Raw genomic sequence first — 20,370 nt, forward strand, 5'->3', positions numbered from 1 at the left:
TTAGGAGTAATAGAATAAAGAATAAAAGAGAATTATTTAAGCTTGCTTTCTTTTAATAGTTTCTTCTCCTTATTTCTGTCTTCAGTATCCAACCGATTATAATGGTTGTTTGTAATTAGGAGTATCGTTTCGGACAATCAGTTGCGAAATGTCTAAAGTCAAATATCTCTACACGTTTGAGCGCTAAATTGAAGCTATTGTTCACTTGTGTATAAAGCCCATTGTCACAAGACATATTACCTAGTTTAGTAAGAAGCCTTCAATGACATCAGTCCCGCACCCCACCTCCTCGGGAAACTTGAATGTTTACTAACTAACCTTTCTAATAGATCGGTTTTCACTTGAGTGTCGAAAGTAATTCACGTTTGCATTGGTTTTGCATTACTACGCTCAGTGATTTGTTTAAAACTCTCGCGCCACTTTATCACAGACTCGTTCCCAGTCGCTCCCTTGGCGGTTTTTACTAGAACGCATTGCATCAAGGGAAGGCCGAACGAAAATCGGGTAGCGACCCTACTTTTTCTTCGCCCTTCCCAGCCTGCCCCGCAACCCTTGCCTTATTCCGCCTCAGCTTCCCTCAGTTTTTTATCGCCTTTAGAAACAAATAAGTAGGGACTGGGAACGAGTCTGACTTTATCATCCAATCAGAAGTCATTCCAAAACCAATCGTGACTCGCGTGCGCACGTTTTCCCGCGATACGTGCCGGCTTCATGTATTTGCTTCGAGTTTTGATTGGCTCACTGGATTGTCTGTGTTCTTTGTGATTGGCTAGAGTGATTACTTTGGTTTTGGTTTTACGGCACTCAATTGAAACTGCTCTTATAACTGAACATAATATAATTAATTAATTCTTGTTCTGTTTTCTTTCCGCCACCCAGGTTATTGGCGACAAGACAGCTTGGTACACATCTACCTCATTTAGGTACATGACTAATGATGAAATCACAAGTTTGGTGGATAAAATGGAGAAGAAATATAGCGTTAGGGTGAAGTTCATCCACATAATAAGAAATCCGTTCGACATCGTCTCAACAATAACCTTGAGAAATACCAAACAGCAGGGAGGCAGGTTCGCTGACCATACAGAAAAAGTAAGAAAAAAATTTATTTTATCTGGAAAGAGTCTTGTGTTACCAACCTACGCAGAACTTACTCACTGGACTTTGTTCCAAAGTTTAGAGTATATTTCAAAATTGTTGTATTACAGCAATAATACAGTGTTTTTTGTCAATAATTTCCCTACCAAAAGGGGGAAAAATACACCGGAGAAATTTAAAGAAAAATTGACGGGAGAAGGTCCGACTGCTTGAGGTCTAAGCGACTGTTAGTTCAGCACCACATTTTTATTTCCCATTATTTTTAGAAATTGTTTGCACCTTGATGAAGCAGTAATTGGCCTATTATCCTGAAAAGAAGTAATCTTCAAAGTCAAGTGAAAAGTTATTTTTCAGTCGATGGTTCTTTTAGCGTTGCACAAGAACTTTCACACACGATATTGTTTTCTGCCTGAAATTCAAGCCGTTTACTAATTCGATTTTTTTCTGTAGTAAAGCGCGTCGCCGTAACTCCTAGTGTAAAATAGACTTGCGTAAGTCATTGGAGTGAATAATGGGCCACTAACCTCTATGTGTAGACTTTCTCCAAGTCGCTCGTTGCGTGTCGATAGAGTTATTTGAGTAAGCCTGCTTTGTAATCGCACGGTCACTACCGCGCGGAATTTTCTTTTTTTGATCGTGCGTAAAATGCACGAAGCAACACTGAATGACACACAAAATCGGGGAATGGCTCGTTCCGCCACGATCCTCCGCCATTTTGTTTTTCATGCCCGCGTGCACCCTCCGTTTTCGTATCCATCCGTCTACTGCGAATCAAACGAGCGACTTGGAGCAAGTCTAACCTATGTGTAACCACGGCTTATTTCCTCAGGTTGATGATCCAGAGCTTCTACAGACGAGTATCATGAGGTTCGGCTACTGGGCTGAAGGAAGTGAAATCGCCAGAAAGATTCTTGGAGACAAGGTACTGGACGTAAATGGCCTGGAGCTCGTGCAGAAACCAGTGGAAACCATGGCAACCATCTGTCAGTTTATTGGAATCACGTGTTCTGAAGACTATCTCCAGGCATGGGTGAAGGTGGTCGATCCAAAACTGTCCATAACAAGACATTATGTGGTGTGGCATCAGAAACACTTAGATCGAGTTTATTCGTTGATAAATCGGTATTCATTCCTTTCTCAATACACATTTGAAGATTAGAAATCAATCTAGTTAAATGAAGAAGAAATTTTTTTGCTAGGCAAACTATTTGTAAAGGAATTAGGACCTTCAGATTGGAGTTCAAAATCGAGTACGAGTATGACTTTTGAATTTCAATTTAGTTACGTTCCCAGAGCCCTCCCTCGTTTCTGTTGATGCCCAGTTGAAAAAAAATCGGTGATATGATAATCCAAAGCACAAACACTAGGTTTAAAAAGTCATACTCGTACTTAATCCCGTAATCCAATCTGAAGGTCCCTAATGTTTGTGAAATGGAAACTTCTACAAACTTTCGTTATATGATCATGACATGCGCTGTTATTAGACGATAAGATGTTTTGCGTAGGGCCATGTAAACACGGTTATCACGTCGTCACATGCCGCAAATTCACATTTGTTTAAAATGATTCTCTAATAGTTGTCGTTTACTGCACTCTAGAAATCAGACAGCCAATCACTGTAGCCGCAGCTAAACTCATTGTAGCTGGTGAATAAACCCATCAGAACTTGCTGTTATAAAACTGATGCAGTCCGTGCAAATGAGCGCGGGATAAGTTGGGCAGGTCAAATCACGAGTGTTGTTTTTCTCTCTTTTGTTTAAAGGAGAAGTTCACTCTAAAATTGCCTTTATCTTTTTTTACGCCAACAAAAAGTTCATACAAAGATATGTTACTCGCCAAAATTTCAGCTTCTAGCGAGCGCTAAAACCCTACGAAATCCTCCTCTAAAGTAGCCTAAAACTCGATGACTGAACGCCGCCATCTTTGAAGCTGGTAATGTATGCGTGACGTCAAAGAGCTCAACCTGAATTTTGCGGGAAAATTTAAATATTTGAGCTCCTTGTTTCTTTGTCAAAATGCCTGTTTGTGCGGCTCCCTTTTGCACAAACAGAGCTCCAAGGGACACAAAAAGAGGCATTTCTTTTCACCGTCTGCCGTTATCGAAGAGAAAAATTGCCCAAGAATGGCTGAGAAGAATGGGCAGGAACGAAAAATTCCTGCCAAAGCAGGCACAGCTATTTGTATGTTCGGACCATTTTACCAATGATTGCTTTGAAGTGGAACACCGATTCGATCTCCTGGGTGGTAATATCCGCAAAAGAAAAAAGAAACCAGAAGCAATTCCCACAATATTAAAGAAATCTCCGGCAGTTAAAGTTCCTTTTAAACGGCACGCCAGCGAAAGGAGGCGAAAGGCTAAGGATAGAAGAGAGGTTAGTCATTTAATTCTTGATAACATTAATTAACAACCACAACAACAACCATTTTATTTTCCAGAAAACATGCAAATAACTACAGCATAAACAAACTTAGATTGGCCAAAAAAAAATAGTCCGAATTAACTAAACGGGCTGAAAAAATAAAAAAAAATTGTAAATGCTATGACTGGGTTGTACATGTAAATAAATATAGTAGGGCAAAAAGATTTAAAAGTTATAAACAGATAATTAGTGAGGTAAAAAAATTGCTTGGTCTAAAGTGGAATAATTTGTTCCTGTGTTAGTCAACTACAAAAAAATGCCATAAAGGTTTCTTTGTGAGTGCGATCTTAAATTTGATCAAGAAGAGTTTCTCGAGTTGTTTTTACTGATTTCTAAGACATTGATTAAAAATCCTCCCTAAAATAAAAATAAAAAGGCGAAATAACATAAATTTAACATATATCGGAATTGATCTATTTCAGTCGTGATAAGTTTTATCATGTATTCGAAATACTTTCGTAGCTCATGGCACAAGTACGAAATGGTTTTTCCCTAACTTGTTATAACCTCCTTTATTATTATTTTATAACCCGTAAATAATTTCATTTAGGAAGTCGAAAGAATTTTGGAGAATGCAAGGATAGCCGAACAGGTGGCCGAAGAGGCCAAAAAAACAGGAGAGGTGGAAAATCGTCTTGAAGAAGAGTTACTTCAAGTCAACCAATCTGCTGATGTTTCTGATGTTCCGGAACCATAACAAGACACCATTACAGAAGCACCCGTGAAAACGTTTGTTCACGTGGCGACGCAAACGGAGCCCCTGGATTTCTCAGTTAAAAAGTGGCCAGTTGTTGAAACACCTGAAGTACGTCAAAGAAATGTGTCCCTAGATCACGCGTACGCGTACAGCAGCAAAGTGAAGCGGAACGTCGAACCTCAGAATGCAGTAACAAAAGAAAGCCCGGACTCCATGCCAGCAGTAGAAACCGTGATTTCGGAGCAGTCTGACGAGTCCGACGAGGAGTGGGACGACGACGTTGACGACGCAGGATCGGTCGGTAGCTGTGATACGTCAGATGAAGACTGGGGACCCGAAGATGAGGAAGATTCCGATGATGAAAATGCAGACTTCTCCCCCTGCCCAGACACCAACTGGCTTGAAGAAACCGAGCATTCCAGTAACGAGAGAAAATCGATTGTTTTTGACAGCTGCTTAAAGCAGCTGTTTCAGTTTTGCAGGAATTGTGGCGCTACTGTGATTAATGCTGATCTCAGACAGAGAGGAACCTTGATTTGTGTGACCACAGTGTGTAAGGCTGGCCACATCGAGCCTTGGTTCTCTCAACCATTTTTAAAACGGATGGCAGCAGGAAACCTCATTTGCAGCGGGTACTTCACGACAGCAGATGGACTCTCTTTCAGTTGCTGTAAGTTCACAACGCCAACAGATACACCAGAATAGATTTAATAGTCTTTCCGATTCTTCGTTGTCATCATCAGACGCTTGGCTTTCATCGGGGACGCGTTCTGGCTCAAACCGATAAGGCTCCAGAGCTGCAGCCATTTTGTTTACATGCGAGGTTGAACTCTTTGACGTCACGCATACATTGCCAGGCTGCTAAGTTATTCCAAGATGGCGGCGGCCGGAACTCGATTTTCGGGCAACTTGAGAGTAGGATTTCATAAGGTTTGAATGCTTTTTAGAGACTGAAATTTTTGTGAGTAACGTATCTTTGTATAACCTTTTTATTGGCGTAAAGAAGAAAAATGGTGATTCTGGAGTGAACTTCTCCTTTAAATAGGGTTACTCCGTCAGCTTTACAATAAAAACTGTTATCCTTAGAGGCCCTAGTAAAAAGTAAAAATTAAAAAGTCGCTAAGGGTCTTACAATGTACCTAAAATGGAAGTTAAAAAGATTAAAATATATAAGAGATACTAAGATATAGGCTAAAATTATGTTACATTTGTATAAAATCGAAAAATTTAAAAATTACATATTATTTTGATAAGAGTTATAAATTTGGCAACCGGAGTAATAAAAAGACTTTTTCGCGGCTGCTGTCCGCACTTTAGGCAAATGCAATAAATCAGCCTGCCTTGTTTGTCTTAGTGCCACATCTCTATTAAAAGTAAAATAATTCTTAAAGAAGAAACATACAACTGAAGCAAGGTTACAGAAACAATCGTCCCCCCCCCCCCCCCCATACATGTAGCGGGTAAAATATAGTCAAAATGTGACTAGAACTTCCATAAACAACCACAACGTGCTTTTACTTTATTCGATCTGACACGTGATACCCGGGCGTTCCAAATATGGGCAGCACTAAAATTACGTCAACAGAAAACGGCTACATTCCCTCCTTACTAACAGGAACGAGGTGAACATGACAAAATTAACTCAAAGGCTAAGAACCTTACAACTAGAGTACAACAAGTCCAATGTTATGATCGCAGGCAAGATCTAAGCGAATTATAACTTCAAGTCAACAAATAAATGAACGACTGCTTCATCCATGTCTCTGACAGATAACAGTTCCTCGAGTGAATCTCGCACTGTAACGATTTGCTTGAACTCGATGCGTTCAAAGTCCGGGCTATAGTCAATTAAACGCTTATTTTTGTCCATAGAAACAGATTTCTTAGACAAGTCATGGTTGTATACTGGTTTCCACACGCGAGATTTAGCTAGTCTTGTGCGGCGCCCCGTTGGAGCATAGGTGTGCACGACAACCGAGTCTCGCACTTCATCAGTTTCCGCTATCTCTCCAACAAGGAGTCCTTGTCGAGCATTAAATCGTTCATAGGCGGCCTTGTCAAGGACCAGATTGTAGGCTCCTCCAGATGGGTCACCTTCAAGGGAGAGATATGGACAATGTGCTGTGAGACCACGCATTCTCCCGAGTTTAACTAGAAGTTGTCTCGATGCTGGGAAAACAAAGTACAAGTGCTTGCAGGCTTCGCTAACTGGAGCCTTGCCTATGGGTTCTAGATACCGAGCTAGTTCGAGTGAGATTCCTTCGTCTGCTTGTTCATTGCTCTTGGACAGGTACATGAGAAACTGGCCAGGTTTGTATTGTCTCTCTTTATCTTGATTTTGAGCCGGACGAGGAACACTCTCGGTAGATGATTCCCTCAGGTCATTTGGTTCTGCTTCAGGGATTGGTATCAGTTTCTCAACATTAGTAGGGGGCAGTTCTTCATTTGTTACGCTGTGCCTCAGACGATACAAGTCACTATTCTTGAGGCGTTTGGTGATAATGTACGGCCCAGCATATCTCCTGATGAGCTTTGTGGCTGATCCTTTCTCAACATTTGAAGGTGGTGGTTTCCTGACTAGGACTTCTTGTCCAACGGTAAATTCTCTTGGATTAGCAGATAGATCATAGTAGTCTCTTTGTCGTCTCCTCAAGTCTTTCTTGATGCTACAGAATAATTTATGAGCCTCTGTGATCCTCTGAACTAGGTACTTTGCATAGTCATTCTTGTCGATTGGCTGATTGGGGAGCTGAAGAGCGACTGTCTCTGGAGAGGTTGCATTGCGTCCGAACATGAGAAAGAATGGAGTTACGCCATCAGTGCCATCAATAGTGGAGGTGTTGTGTGAGTACACAGCAGGTTGTAAGTAGTTTTCCCACTGTTTCTGCCATTTGGAAGCAAATATGGCTAGGGCGGAGTTCAAGAAGCGATGAACACGTTCAGTTGAGCCATTAGCTCGGGGTCTGTAACTGGATGTAAACACTTGCTTAATGGAGAGCAGGTTTGAAACTTTCCGCAGGACAGCATTTAAGAATTCTCCTCCACGATCACTGAGAAGGGTGGATGGAAAGTCCAACTTAAGAAATACATTGTCAAATAGTGCCCTTGCAGCTGTAGTAGCACTTCGGTCTGGGGTTGGTATTGCTACCAGGAAATGAGAGAATGGACAAACGGCAGTGAGGATGTAACGGTTTCCATTGGTGGACTTAGGGAACGGTCCAACAAAGTCAATTCCAAGTACATTCATTGGCTTGTCGTAGAAACGTGGGTGCATAAGACCATGTTGCTGGTTAGCAGATTTGTGCTTTAGGCATTCTAGACACCTTGCAACCCAGCGTTTTGTTGCCTTTCCCATCCCTCTCCAATAAAAATCTTGAGCGAGGGCATGGTAGGTTGCGTCTCGACCTCTGTGCATTCCAATAGGAGAGTCATGGTATGCGCGCAGTAGTTTGGTTTTCAGATCTTTATTATTGGGGACAAAGATACGAAAGTGGCCTGGGTCATCAAGGAATTCATCTGAATACATAACTAGGCCGTCCAGGATGACACAATGGCGTGCCAGGTTGAGGATGCGAGTTTGGTCACGGGCCGACAGGTGGCGGAGAGCTGACTTGTTGCTGTCAGCTGACAGGTACTTATGAATGTCCTTTAAAGTTGGGTCTTGAAGTTGCAGATTGCCAAGCTCTTGTCTGTTGGATCCTAGGTGAACAAATGGTTCATCAGATTGACTGCTTGTGGAGGTACCAGCCATTGTAGTGGGGGAAGTGTTGTTTGTGTCTGCTGTTGCCAGGGTGAGGGCTAACTTCAAATTCGCTAGGATAGTCGGAGACAAAGTCACGTGTTGATATGGTGCTAGTCCTAATGCGCTTGCCAAGTAAACGGAGACAGCCAAGGGTGGCAATGTGTCAATGAAAGCAGTAGATACACAATCATCTTCTTGTTGGGGTTGCTGTGAAACTGGGTTACGCGACAAGGCATCGGGGACGACGTTGGTGTGACCAGGGCGATGGCACAATTCAAAGTCATATTCTGCCAGTAGAGATGCCCATCGAGCCAGCTTTGCTTTGTGTGGGGCAATAGAGCACAACCATTTCAAATTAGCATGGTCAGTTTCAATGACAAATTTGCGTCCCAAAAGGTATGGTCGCCATTGTTCAACTGCCCATTTGACAGCGTAAAGTTCTTGTTCACGAGTGTCCCATCTTTGTTGGGTGGGTGAGAAGGCTTGGCTTGCATACTGAAGTGGGCGCAAATGGTTTTGGTCATCTTCCTGCATGAGTACAGCACCAACACCTAGTTTGCTTGCATCGGTGTGTACGTGGAATGGCTTGGACCAATCTGGATAGTGTAACAAGACGTCAGGGCCAGTGATTGCCGCAATAAGGTCTTTGAATTCAGCTTCAACTTGGGCGGTTAGATGAAATTTTTTGTTCTTTTGAAGAAGTTGACGCAAATGGTAAGTCCGTTGAGCAAAGCGTGGGATGTGATGCCTGTAGAAGCCGACCATTCCAAGGAACTTCTGCACAGCGGACTGGGAATTAACCATGGGGAAATTAGTGATCGCTTGGATTTTCTTGGGGTCCGGAATACGACCATCAAGGGTGACAACATGACCGAGTACTTCAAGGTGAGTTGAGAAGAAAGTACATTTAGATGGTTTAAACTGCATGCCAACTTTGGTAGCGCGCTCGAATATGCGTCTGTAATGTTCGAGAGCGTCAACATGAGACATGCTTCGGACGATCAGATCATCAACATAAGGCATACAGAATCCATGTTGCTTGTCACTACTGCCTGTTACGTTTCCCATTAGGAAATCAGAAAATGTGGCTTGCATGAGCCTTTGGAAGGTAGCTCCGGCTGTCTTGAGACCAAAGGGCATGGAGATGAACTCGAATAATCCACAGTGAGTGACTACAGCTGTTTTTTCTCTATCTTCTTCTCGAACAGGTACTTGCCAATAACCATTAGCAAGGTCTAATTTGGCGAATGCTTTGCCTCCACCAAGCCAGTCCAGGATATCGATGACTTGAGGAAGGGGGAAACCATCACTCTTAGTGACTGAATTAAGCGCACGATAATCAACAACAAATCTGGGGGGTTGTGGTTTACCATGTAAGTCCTTTCGACGTACAAGTATCGCTGGAGCACCCCAAGGGGACTTTGAAGGGCGAATGATGTCTTGTCTTAGCATGTCATTGATTTGGTGACGCACTGCCTGGAGTTCAGGGGGTGACATCCTGTATGGTGGCTTGTAGCAAGGGGGGCATTGCCAGTGTTAATGTGGTGTTCAGTTCCATGGATACGCCTTAGTGGTGCGCCAGGTAAGAGAAATGCATGTGGGTATGTTCGCAGCAAGGTGTCGAACTGATCAAGGACTGCGGGGTCAACATGACTGTACTCGTCAGAGTCTAGGCGCAGTTCGTGGCGCAGTTTAGCATGATATTCCTCCGAAAATGGATCAAGTGTGAAGGTAGACTGAGGAGGTAGGTCTCGATCATCAGACTCGTCTGGCTGACTGAAAGGGTGAAGTAAACGAGAACTTTGGGTAAGACCAGCTTTAAACATTTCTTGACTGGCTTGCTTGGGACAATGCGGTTGCATTGGAACTCTCAGACTATTAGGCGTAGAAGTTTCCACAAGGGGAGGTGGGGTGTCATCAGAGTGACAGAAGAGTGAGTCAAAGGTGTCCAGTGATGAACAAAGGGCATCAGCTGTGTGTGTCAGGGCATTGTCAAAGTCGGTTTTGCTTTGAGCAGAACATGGTGACAGGTAACCAAAGCTTGATTGACCAATAGATGCTTTCTTCTTGGTACAATGCACAAGAACGTTCATGGCCCGAGAGGCCTGGAAGTCAGGAAGATCACGATCCAGGGTGTCAGTGGCAGAAGGGAAATCGAGGATGGACTGTGCTTCGGATGCGCTAAAGAGACCATCGAGAACTTTCACACCAGGTTCAAGTTCGTGACCTGATAGCCACAAGTCATTTCCTAACAATCCCATGGATGCGACACTTAAGGTAAGATACACTGTTACTAGGTTTAACCCACGATACACAGTGGTTCTGGTTGGTGCAGGATGGGCACTTGGTTTCCCAGTGAGAAGGCAGGTAACTGCAGCCTGAGGATTAGTTGATGTGGTTGCATTATCACATGAGACAGTAAAATTCATAGCTGGATGACGGAAAGTGACTGTTTTGTTACTGTGATCTGACAGGGCTTGAGTCGCAGCGAGGTGATTTTCACCGAATAGAAGTGGCCAAGACATATTTGGAACTACAAGAGCAACATGGATTGTTTCCTTGTTGGGAAGCCACGTAATAGGGACCTCTTGGACTGCTACGGCTGTTAGAGATGCACTTGTGTCAGCCATTTGTACTGGAATGGGCTTCTCAAGTTTCTTGTAGTTCAACTCAGGTCTTGCTGAATGAATGTGTTGTGCATGATCGAGGCTACACAGTGTGACTGAGCAACAAGAGTCGAGTGGGAGTTGTAGTTGTGTGCCAGCTGAAGTGACTTGACAAGACAAAATAGTGCGATTCAGGTTGACGGACAATTCGCTGGAAGAAGTTGGAAGAGTAGGCATCATGAACAGAGGTGGGGTTGGCCGGGAATGAGCAGCAGGAGTAGGCGGTGTGGTTGAGATGCGGGGTTCAGGGTGGGGTCCCTGTGGTGCTTGAAGATCACATGCATTAGCAACAGGTGGTGGTACATTATTGTGAACGAGTGCCTTGCAGCCTAGTTTGGAGCAAACGGTGCATTTATGTGCACGACCATATTTGCATGACTGATTCTGTAAGGTGCACGGTGACTGCTGATGTTTGTTCCACAAGCGACACACTTCATTACCACGCTGAGAATTGCCAGGAGGGGGTGTTTTCACTGTTTTGTCAGGGCAGCTGCTTTTGAAATGACCTGGAGAACGGCAGTTGTAGCAAAAAGGTTTTCTTCGGCGTTCATTGGGGACAGGAGGAGTTGGAGTGGTATTGAGGGCGCTGAGTGGGTCTTGCGGTGGTTTGTTGGTACCACTGTGACTTCCTCCAGGGCTAAAGGAACGCTCGATTCGCTTTGCAGCTTCGATGATTTCTGACAAATCTTTGTATTCCTCAGCTTTAAGCACTAAATGTTTCTGAATGTCGGTTTTCGTCTTCGAAATAAACTGTGACATGATGAACTGTGGCGAATTTGTTTCAACGGCTTCTCCGAGCTTGGATAATCGGTGTAAATTGTTCTTGAATCGATAAGCGAAGCAATCGATCGATTCTGTGGCTCGCTGCTTCATTGTGGAAAATTCTGACGCCAACCGACGGCGTTGAACTTCTGGCGGTTCCGCAAAGGATGTTTTTAAGGCTTGTTTCAAGCTATCGAGCTTCTGCTGAGCTGTGGTTTCTTCAGTGAATTTTGACTTCTCCATGGATAAGACTGAATTTGGCCATTCGCCAATGCACGACTGTTGAAGAAGAGCGAGTTTTGTTTCCACTGGTAAATGGGCCGTTTGAACGTCAAATGTTTCCACAAATTCGTTTATGTCATCGTGACTGCTGTGGTCGTACCGAAATTGAGGTAGCTGTAGGGCAGGCATTCGGAGAGAAGTGTTCGAAGTTGAAGTCGCTGGACCAGCCGCAGGGGGTCCGCCGCCATGTGCGATTAATGCTTCGGTGAGCTGAGCGATCTGAGCATTGGTGGCTTTTTGTGCCTCGGCCTGTTGCTTTACGACCGCCGTAAGACCTGATACGATGCCTTGAAGCTCTTCTATTGTAGGCATTTCGGTTTTTGGATTCTCCACCAGATATGTAGCGGGTAAAATATAGTCAAAATGTGACTAGAACTTCCATAAACAACCACAACGTGCTTTTACTTTATTCGATCTGACACGTGATACCCGGGCGTTCCAAATATGGGCAGCACTAAAATTACGTCAACAGAAAACGGCTACATACAAACTGTTATGCAACAGTGCCGGCGCTCATATCTTGAGCTACCTGTGGGCTACCTGTGATATTTCTCATCGAGTGTTCAGTTTTTTCCTGTACAAATCACATGACATACATCACGTGAGCTGTGCGTGACGTCTGCATGACTCGTTTCCAGTCTCACCCGTTTACATTATTGGCAAGACACACAGGGCAAAACATTTCAAAATCAAATTCTTGCTATTTATCTCAGTTTTATGTATTCATTCGTTTCTCTCTCTGAAAAGGCATAAAGTATTTTCGGTGAACAAAAATTGTCAACATCCTTTCATAAGTCTTTTGCCTTTGTCATGTAAGAGAGCCATTTACGGTGCCACACAGCTGAAATTCCAAAGAGATATTAACAATGTTGCTAAGGGATAAACGGTTTCTTGATCTATCGGAATAATTTCATTGAGCGGAGTGAGAAGAGGACCCTACTCGAGGTTTGTCCAACATAATCGCATTTTTATCCATTTAGTCTCAGTAAGGGCTTGTTATTTTTTATATCTTTGCTTCAGTTTTTGTTTGCTTGTACAGTGCATGGTTAAGTATCCCAGATTATTACTTTCCTGAATTAATTTTCATTTGCCGCGTGTTGCGAGTGACCTGGTATTTATGATTCGACTTGTTCTTTCTTAACTATAAAACCTTAATTTAGAAAAAGGTTACGAAAAAACTCAGTTGCTATTAAGACATTCAAAGGAGTCCTAATGTGTTAACACTGGTAACCGCGATAGTTGTCGAAAATGACTGTTTGTTAATGCATACGTGTGATATACAACTCGGACGTGTTATTATGCAAGTGGCATTGTACGTCTTTTGTCTTTGGAAATATAGCCACCCGGCTTTTGAACCGTCGAATATCATTCAGTGTTTATAGGTTATCATCCCTCTTCGTTGTTTTATAGGTAAACACTCGTTTTGTTTTTTCTTATCCATTGATCAATAGACATTTTAGATACAGCCTTCTAATCTATTTGACTTTCAAATTCCGTTCGCGTGAATAGTCGTTTTCCAAGCAATTTTAAGACCGTCATATCGTTAATTGAAATTGTCAGGTTGAAATAAACAAATTGAGAATAATTTCCCGACAATTCTGCAAGCTTTGAAGATAATGATTAAAAATGTTCCTTGGATCGTTTACAGGTAAATGCCCTTGCTAGTGGAACTTTAATTATTGATAAATAAGTCATTAACTACAAAAAATGCAAAACATATCGTCACCTGCAGACACAAAACAATGAATCGGGAGATTATAATGCCAATACGCTGACCTCAAACTACAGATCTGATGGCTGGAAGGTTGACATACCTTTACTTATTAATATTATCCGGTTGGGCGTCCGTTTTAAATTTGTGGTTCGTTATGATCACAAACTGAAACCAGCTCCGTAGACAGAGGAATATTCTTACCGAGGCAATATTAAATTATTTTTTTAAAGTATATTGCCTCTTACAGGAACCTTAAAAAAAAAATTAAAAATGTTTACTGCGGCAAATGCATCGGTTAGCCGGCTACGGCTACGACCGTGAAAGCTTATTGACTATCATGAACATAGCATCAAAAAGTCAAAAACCAAAAGAGATATTTGCATTAACGAAAACCTAAAAATAAAGGATTTGTTAAAAATTACTGTACTAGTGCACTGAGCCTATAAAACTAAAGTGATGTTATTATTAGTTACGCATGTACAAGGTTTCGATCTCAATTCAAAAATTCACTTTTTGAATATCTTTATCTTGCTGTTGTAGGCGTTTTTCTTGTATGAGTTAAGGTTCTTAGTCATAAATTAAGCATTATTTTTATCAAAAAATGTGCAAAATCTCCGTGCAGTGCCCCTTTAATTTCCCAGTGAAAACAAGGGTGTCGGTGCAACCCGCACTTTAATGCATTCTGAAACAATCTGTCTAGATATGGAACCAAGTCCAACTGATTTGCTTTATTCTCTTTCTGTAGTAAGACAGACAGCTATGCGTCGCGTGATCAGTGTAACCTGGCAACAGTTGCTATTCATTACAGCCATGTTTGGACTGACCGTCTACATGTTCAAGAAGAATGAATGCAGCCCTACTGGTGAGAAGTTCCTAAGTGTATCGGTGGCATTCACCTGTAGCAAATTAATAGTGTCAGAAGTTCATAATTCTAACTGATAGCGTGTATGAATGAGTAAAACTCTTATCCTGCAAATAGTGGCGGCTACGTTTCAAAGACTAACATGGCCCCAACTTTACACCGTTCTCGAAAACAGCCATGAAGCAGTCCTTTGCAGTGTTACGGAAGGCGTGGTGGCCTAATGGTTAGTGCGCTGGACTTCGGATCGAGCGGTCCGAGTTCGAGCCCTGGCCAGGGCAATGCGTTGTGTTCCTTGGCAAGACCCCTGACACTTAACTCCGATAGTGCCTCTCTCAATCCAGGTGTATAAATGGGTACCGGCGAATTTACTGCTGGGGGTAGCCTTGCGATGGACTAGAATCCCATCCAGGGACCAAGGGGAGTAGAAATACTGGCTCCTAGTTGCTTCATGCTACGGAAAAGGGATAAGCTCCAGCCTACCTAGGCTCGAAAGCAGACTTTACCTTTTTACGTTTCAAGAACTGACATGACCCCTACATGACACCGATTTTCGAAAAAAAAGACTCTGAACCATGAAGCAGTCCTTTGCAGTGTTAAAACAAGGGGCATCAATCCGGCAACAGATTTCTTAGCTAGTGAACAAACTACCCAACGATATCTCGCAAAAACCATGATAGACAATTTTCCCTATTTTTATTATTATCTTTTTAGTTTCCTCTTCACAGTCACAAGAAGAAAACTCGAATCGGGATTTATTTAGGGATCATTTTGATGAATCAGAAAGATTGGACGAATTGTTTTCGCCAGGTAAGAGTTGTTTTCACCAGTTAAGCCCCGTGGCACACGCTCTTTTCATCCTTAACGTTTAATACATTTAAGCAGTTCATGTAACACTGATAAATGTAGTTTTTTCAGCAGAACTATCAAAGACTGGAATGTTCTTACTAGTTAAATAATTGAACTGGAAACTGTTGCAGCCTTCAAATCAGCCCTGGCCGCCCACCTCAACCAAAGACCATTTTAAGTTTAATTCTCCATTTATTTTTATTTCACTTACACATGTACACTGTTCGAAGTTTCCCTTAGACTTGTTGCTCTGCTTGTATAAACAATTGCACCGTAATTGGTGCCATTTGCTAGAACCAAGACAGTTACAGAATCCATTTTTTAATCATCAAACTTTCAGAACGAAACCCAAACATACACCAAACAAAGATGAACATTGTGGAATTAAATCTACTGAGACTCAGAGCATTGGGAGGAGTCTGAAAAGTCAATGCACAGCGTATCGGCGTGCTTTATGAGATAACTGACAGGCCTATTCTAAGGTCACACTAAGTACTATGCCCAACAATATTTATTGTCGGTTTCCTTTAGACAAAGACAGAGAAGAAGAATACGAAAGCGTTGATACGCTGTTGTTGTTTGTCGGCTATCCAAGAAGCCGCCATACTCTACTGGCATCTCTTCTCGACGGACATCCTCACATGGTTCTCGCCAATGAAAAAAATCTGTTCTATCGACTGAAGAATGGAGAGGAGTATGAAAGAAAAGAAATGTTTGACATGTTAGTGGAAAGCTCAAGAGGTTTTCTAGAAAAAGGAGGGAAAGGCATGGTCTTGAATGGATCACTTGAAAATTCATCTCATTTTGGATTCTGGATGAAAGGTTATTGGCAAGGGACCTATGATAAATACATTAAGGTAAGTAGAAAAGACAAGAGCCACTGTTAAAAAAATATTTCCTCCACAAATTTCCTCGACATTTTCGGACGATATTTTTACAAAATCCAGACCACAATAAAAACACTTATGACGTTATAAAACAAGTGTTTTTTAGCCGGTGTCATCATTCGTCGCCTCTTGCAGGCAGGCGATGAGGGAGATATGTTACGATGTGACGCGCGATTACTCTATCAATCAAACTGAAGATAACTGAGTTGTTATTCGCCCATCGCCTCTGCATGCTTTGCGTGCCGGTTATCTTAAAATGGGGAGATGTTGAACTGGAAATTGTGAAATCTTTTGTAGTTTTCAAAATTGCCATTTAAGCGTATACTATTGACAAAAACATGATTAAGAAGGGGGAATGTTCAAGGAAAGCAATTCTTAGGAGTAATAGAATAAAGAATAAAAGAGAATTATTTAAGCTTGCTTTCTTTTAATAGTTTCTTCTCCTTATTTCTGTCTTCAGTATCCAACCGATTATAATGGTTGTTTGTAATTAGGAGTATCGTTTCGGACAATCAGTTGCGAAATGTCTAAAGTCAAATATCTCTACACGTTTGAGCGCTAAATTGAAGCTAATGTTCACTTGTGTATAAAGCCCATTGTCACAAGACATATTACCTAGTTTAGTAAGAAGCCTTCAATGACATCAGTCCCGCACCCCACATCCTCGGGAAACTTGAATGTTTACTAACTAACCTTACTAATAGATCGGTTTTCACTTGAGTGTCGAAAGTAATTCACGTTTGCATTGGTTTTGCATTACTACGCTCAGTGATTTGTTTAAAACTCTCGCGCCACTTTATCATCCAATCAGAAGTCATTCCAAAACCAATCGTGACTCGCGTGCGCACGTTTTCCCGCGATACGTGCCGGCTTCATGTATTTGCTTCGAGTTTTGATTGGCTCACTGGAATGTCTGTGTTCTTTGTGATTGGCTAGAGTGATTACTTTGGTTTTGGTTTTACGGCACTCAATTGAAACTGCTCTTATAACTGAATATAATATAATTAATTAATTCTTGTTCTGTTTTCTTTCCGCCACCCAGGTTATTGGCGACAAGACAGCTTGGTACACATCTACCTCATTTAGGTACATGACTAATGATGAAATCACAAGTTTGGTGGATAAAATGGAGAAGAAATATAGCGTTAGGGTGAAGTTCATCCACATAATAAGAAATCCGTTCGACATCGTCTCAACAATAACCTTAAGAAATACCAAACAGCAGGGAGGCAGGTTCGCTGACCATACAGAAAAAGTAAGAAAAAAATTTATTTTATCTGGAAAGAGTCTTGTCAGTTTAGCTATCTGGTTACCAACCTATACTGCATGGGGTTAAGAGAACACTAAGTCGCAGAACTTACTCACTGGACTTTGTTCCAAAGTTTAGAGTATTTATTTCAAAATTGTTGTATTACAGCAATAATACAGTGTTTTTTGTCAATAATTTCCCTACCAAAAGGGGGAAAAATACACCGGAGAAATTTAAAGAAAAATTGACGGGAGAAGGTCCGACTGCTTGAGGTCTAAGCGACTATGTTAGTTCAGCACCACATTTGTATTTCCCATTATTTTTAGAAATTGTTTGCACCTTGATGAAGCAGTAATTGGCCTACTTTCAGATCGTTCGGGAGTCGTCCTGAAAAGAAGTAATCTTCAAAGGCAGTGAAAAGTTATTTTTCAGTGAGTTCTTTTAGCGTTGAACAAGAACTTTCACACACGATATTGTTTCCTGCCTGAAATTCAAGCCGTTTACTAATTCGATAATTTTTTTATCACCTGTAATAAAGAAACCGATTTGAGACATTTGAGTGGGCGCGCCGCCGTAACTCCTAGTGTAGAATAGACTTGCGTATAAGTCATTGGAGTGAATTATGGGCCACTAACGCTTTGTAACCACGGCTTATTTCCTCAGGTTGATGATCCAGAGCTTTTACAGAAGAGTATCATGAGGTTCGGCTACTGGGCTGAAGGAAGTGAAATCGCCAGAAAGATTCTTGGAGACAAGGTACTGGACGTGAATGGCCTGGAGCTCGTGCAGAAACCAGTGGAAACCATGGCAACCATCTGTCAGTTTATTGGAATCACGTGTTCTGAAGAATATCTCCAGGCATGCGCGAAGGTGGTTGATCCAAAACCGTCCATAACAAGACATTATGTGGTGTGGGGTCAGAAACAGTTAGATCGAGTTTATTCGTTGATAAATCGGTATTCATTCCTTGCTCAATACACATTTGAAGACTAGAAATCAATTTAGTTAATGAAGAAGAAATTTCTTTGCTAGGCAAACTATTTGTAAAGGAATTAGGACCCGCTTCAGATTGGAGTACGAGATCGAGTTCGAATATGACCTTTGAATTTCAATTTAGTTACGTTCGCAGAGCCCTCCCTCCTCCCTGTTGATGACCAGTTGAAAAAAAAAGACTTATCGGTAATGTGATAATCCAAAGCAAAAACACTAGGTTTAAAAAGTCGTGCTTAGTTCCTTGCCTCCGGGTGGGGGATAGGGCCGGAATGGCGAGCTTCCAGCACCTTAATATCGGACCCGTGGCAAGCGAAGGACACCCCGACAGAAAATCCCTGGTGGTCCAGGTTGGGGGTTGGCCATGGGACCAATCACCCCATCCCGTAAAAGCAAGGTGATTACGGAAACCGGAAATTAAAGAATCGTACTCGTACTCAAATCCCGTACTGCAATCTGAAGGTCCCTAATGTTTATGAAATGGAAACTTCTACAAACATTCGTTATATGATCATGACATGCGCTGTTATTAGATGATTAGATGTTTTGCGTATGATTAGATGTTTTGCGTAGGGCCATGTAAACACGGTTATCACGTCGTCACATGCCGCAAATTCACATTTGTTTAAAATGCTTCTTAAATAGTTGTCGTTTACTGCACCCTAGAAATCACACAGCTGATCACTGTAGCCGCAGCTACACTCATTGTAGCTGGTGAAGAAAACCATCAGAGCTCGCTGTTATAAAACATGCAGTCCGTGCAAAGCGCGGGATAAGTTGGGCAGGTAAAATCACGAGTGCTGTTGTTTGAAATTTTCTCTCGTTTGTTTTACACCTGATTTTGATACAACATCTCACTAGCTCTGATAGGTTAAAACACGCCTGGGATCAACAAACAAACATAACTAAGACGATTACACTGAGTTGCTTTCTAAAGTTATTTAAAAACTGTTCAAGACTTCAAAGATAGTGCAAGGTTTTATAGAACAAAAGATGGCTGTGGGTTTATAGGAAGTTGTCGCACCTTTTTTTTTTTAAGCCGAGAAGGAGCAAAATAAAACGTGTTGTGAAATACTTCAAGTATCTGATTATAGTGTTTGAGATGGTAGTAATATCAATGATTTGAACCCTTTGATTCAGCGGACACCTCTAAATATAGACCCTACAGATTGATCTAGCTGTGTTATCGCACGTGAAGTAACGACATTTGTTTAATCAAGATCGAACGTTTATGGAACGTGCAGCAAAAATTCGCGACTACCGGCACAGTATATATGAATATACGGTGCTTCATCATCGTCATCATCATCATCATCATCGTCATCATCATCATCATCATCATCATCATCATCATCATCATCATCATCATCATCATCATCATCATTTTATTTGCCACTTTAGAAATTAATACATACAAAATAACTTAAATAGATAGGGCGAGGAGACCTCCAAGAAACCACAAGGCTTATGGGGGAGGCCACCTCGGGTTAGCAATACGTTAGTAATTTCGCTGTGAATGTCAAACTCGATCGCCGGTTTTCATACTTGTGAAAATCATTTATTTGTCAAGAGTACAAACCTTATGCACCGTAATCCCTTCTGCTCTTTCGGAATAATTCGTAACTTGTTTGCGTTTGGAGCGACAATTCAAGCCAGTTACATGACGCCAGTGGTCATTGGCAGTGACCAATTCATAAACTCCGATCGATCGATCTCTCTTTACATGACGTCTTTAGCGTTTTCTAGCAAAATCAGTTACGCGCTGCAAGAGAATAAAGTATTGGAAATGGTCAAAACTATTGTACTCGGACAGGACCCACCACTCTGCAAAAAGACAGGTGGTCTCTTCATGCACCCACCTTTCCCCACCTTAAAAGATGGTGTCTTGTTTGTATAGCCCCAACTCTATCAGGAGTAGAAACTAAGAAAAAGATTCAAACCTCCTTGTGCCATTTCTCCAGCAAGGCAAGCTTCATGCACACCTAATATGAAAATGTTAACTCAAATTTTAAGGCCAATAAATTTTGTCAATTTGGCTTACCAGACGGGTGGTATTTTGCATAGCCCCCCCCCCCCCCCCCCCCCCCCTTACCCCTATCAACCGTTATTTCTAGAGTCGGCTAAATGATCAAGACGTGGTCGTCGAACACGTTGT

The 20,370-nt window shown here is 41.9% G+C and overlaps 1 protein-coding gene across 2 annotated transcripts; it reads left to right on the forward strand.

The window, feature by feature from the left end:
• Positions 1 to 2,000: 2,000 nt before the first annotated feature.
• On the forward strand, positions 2,001 to 19,289 carry LOC144644055 (uncharacterized). 2 transcript variants are annotated; one of them, XM_078503463.1, is made up of 6 exons: positions 2,001 to 2,134; positions 14,127 to 14,243; positions 14,955 to 15,050; positions 15,621 to 15,946; positions 17,019 to 17,231; positions 17,889 to 19,289. In XM_078503463.1, exons 1-6 carry the CDS (start codon positions 2,125 to 2,127, stop codon positions 18,216 to 18,218), a joined length of 1,092 nt encoding a protein of 363 aa, XP_078359589.1. In that variant the 5' UTR covers positions 2,001 to 2,124; the 3' UTR covers positions 18,219 to 19,289. The 2 variants fall into 2 exon arrangements, with proteins under 2 accessions (XP_078359589.1, XP_078359590.1); XM_078503464.1 differs by lacking the exon at positions 2,001 to 2,134 and adding an exon at positions 12,507 to 12,612.
• Positions 19,290 to 20,370: the final 1,081 nt, after the last annotated feature.

The sequence above is a fragment of the Oculina patagonica genome, chromosome 2, assembly GCF_052425735.1.
Source record: "Oculina patagonica isolate OP01 chromosome 2, crgOcupat, whole genome shotgun sequence".
In the NCBI taxonomy this organism is placed as follows: Eukaryota; Metazoa; Cnidaria; class Anthozoa; order Scleractinia; family Oculinidae; genus Oculina; species Oculina patagonica.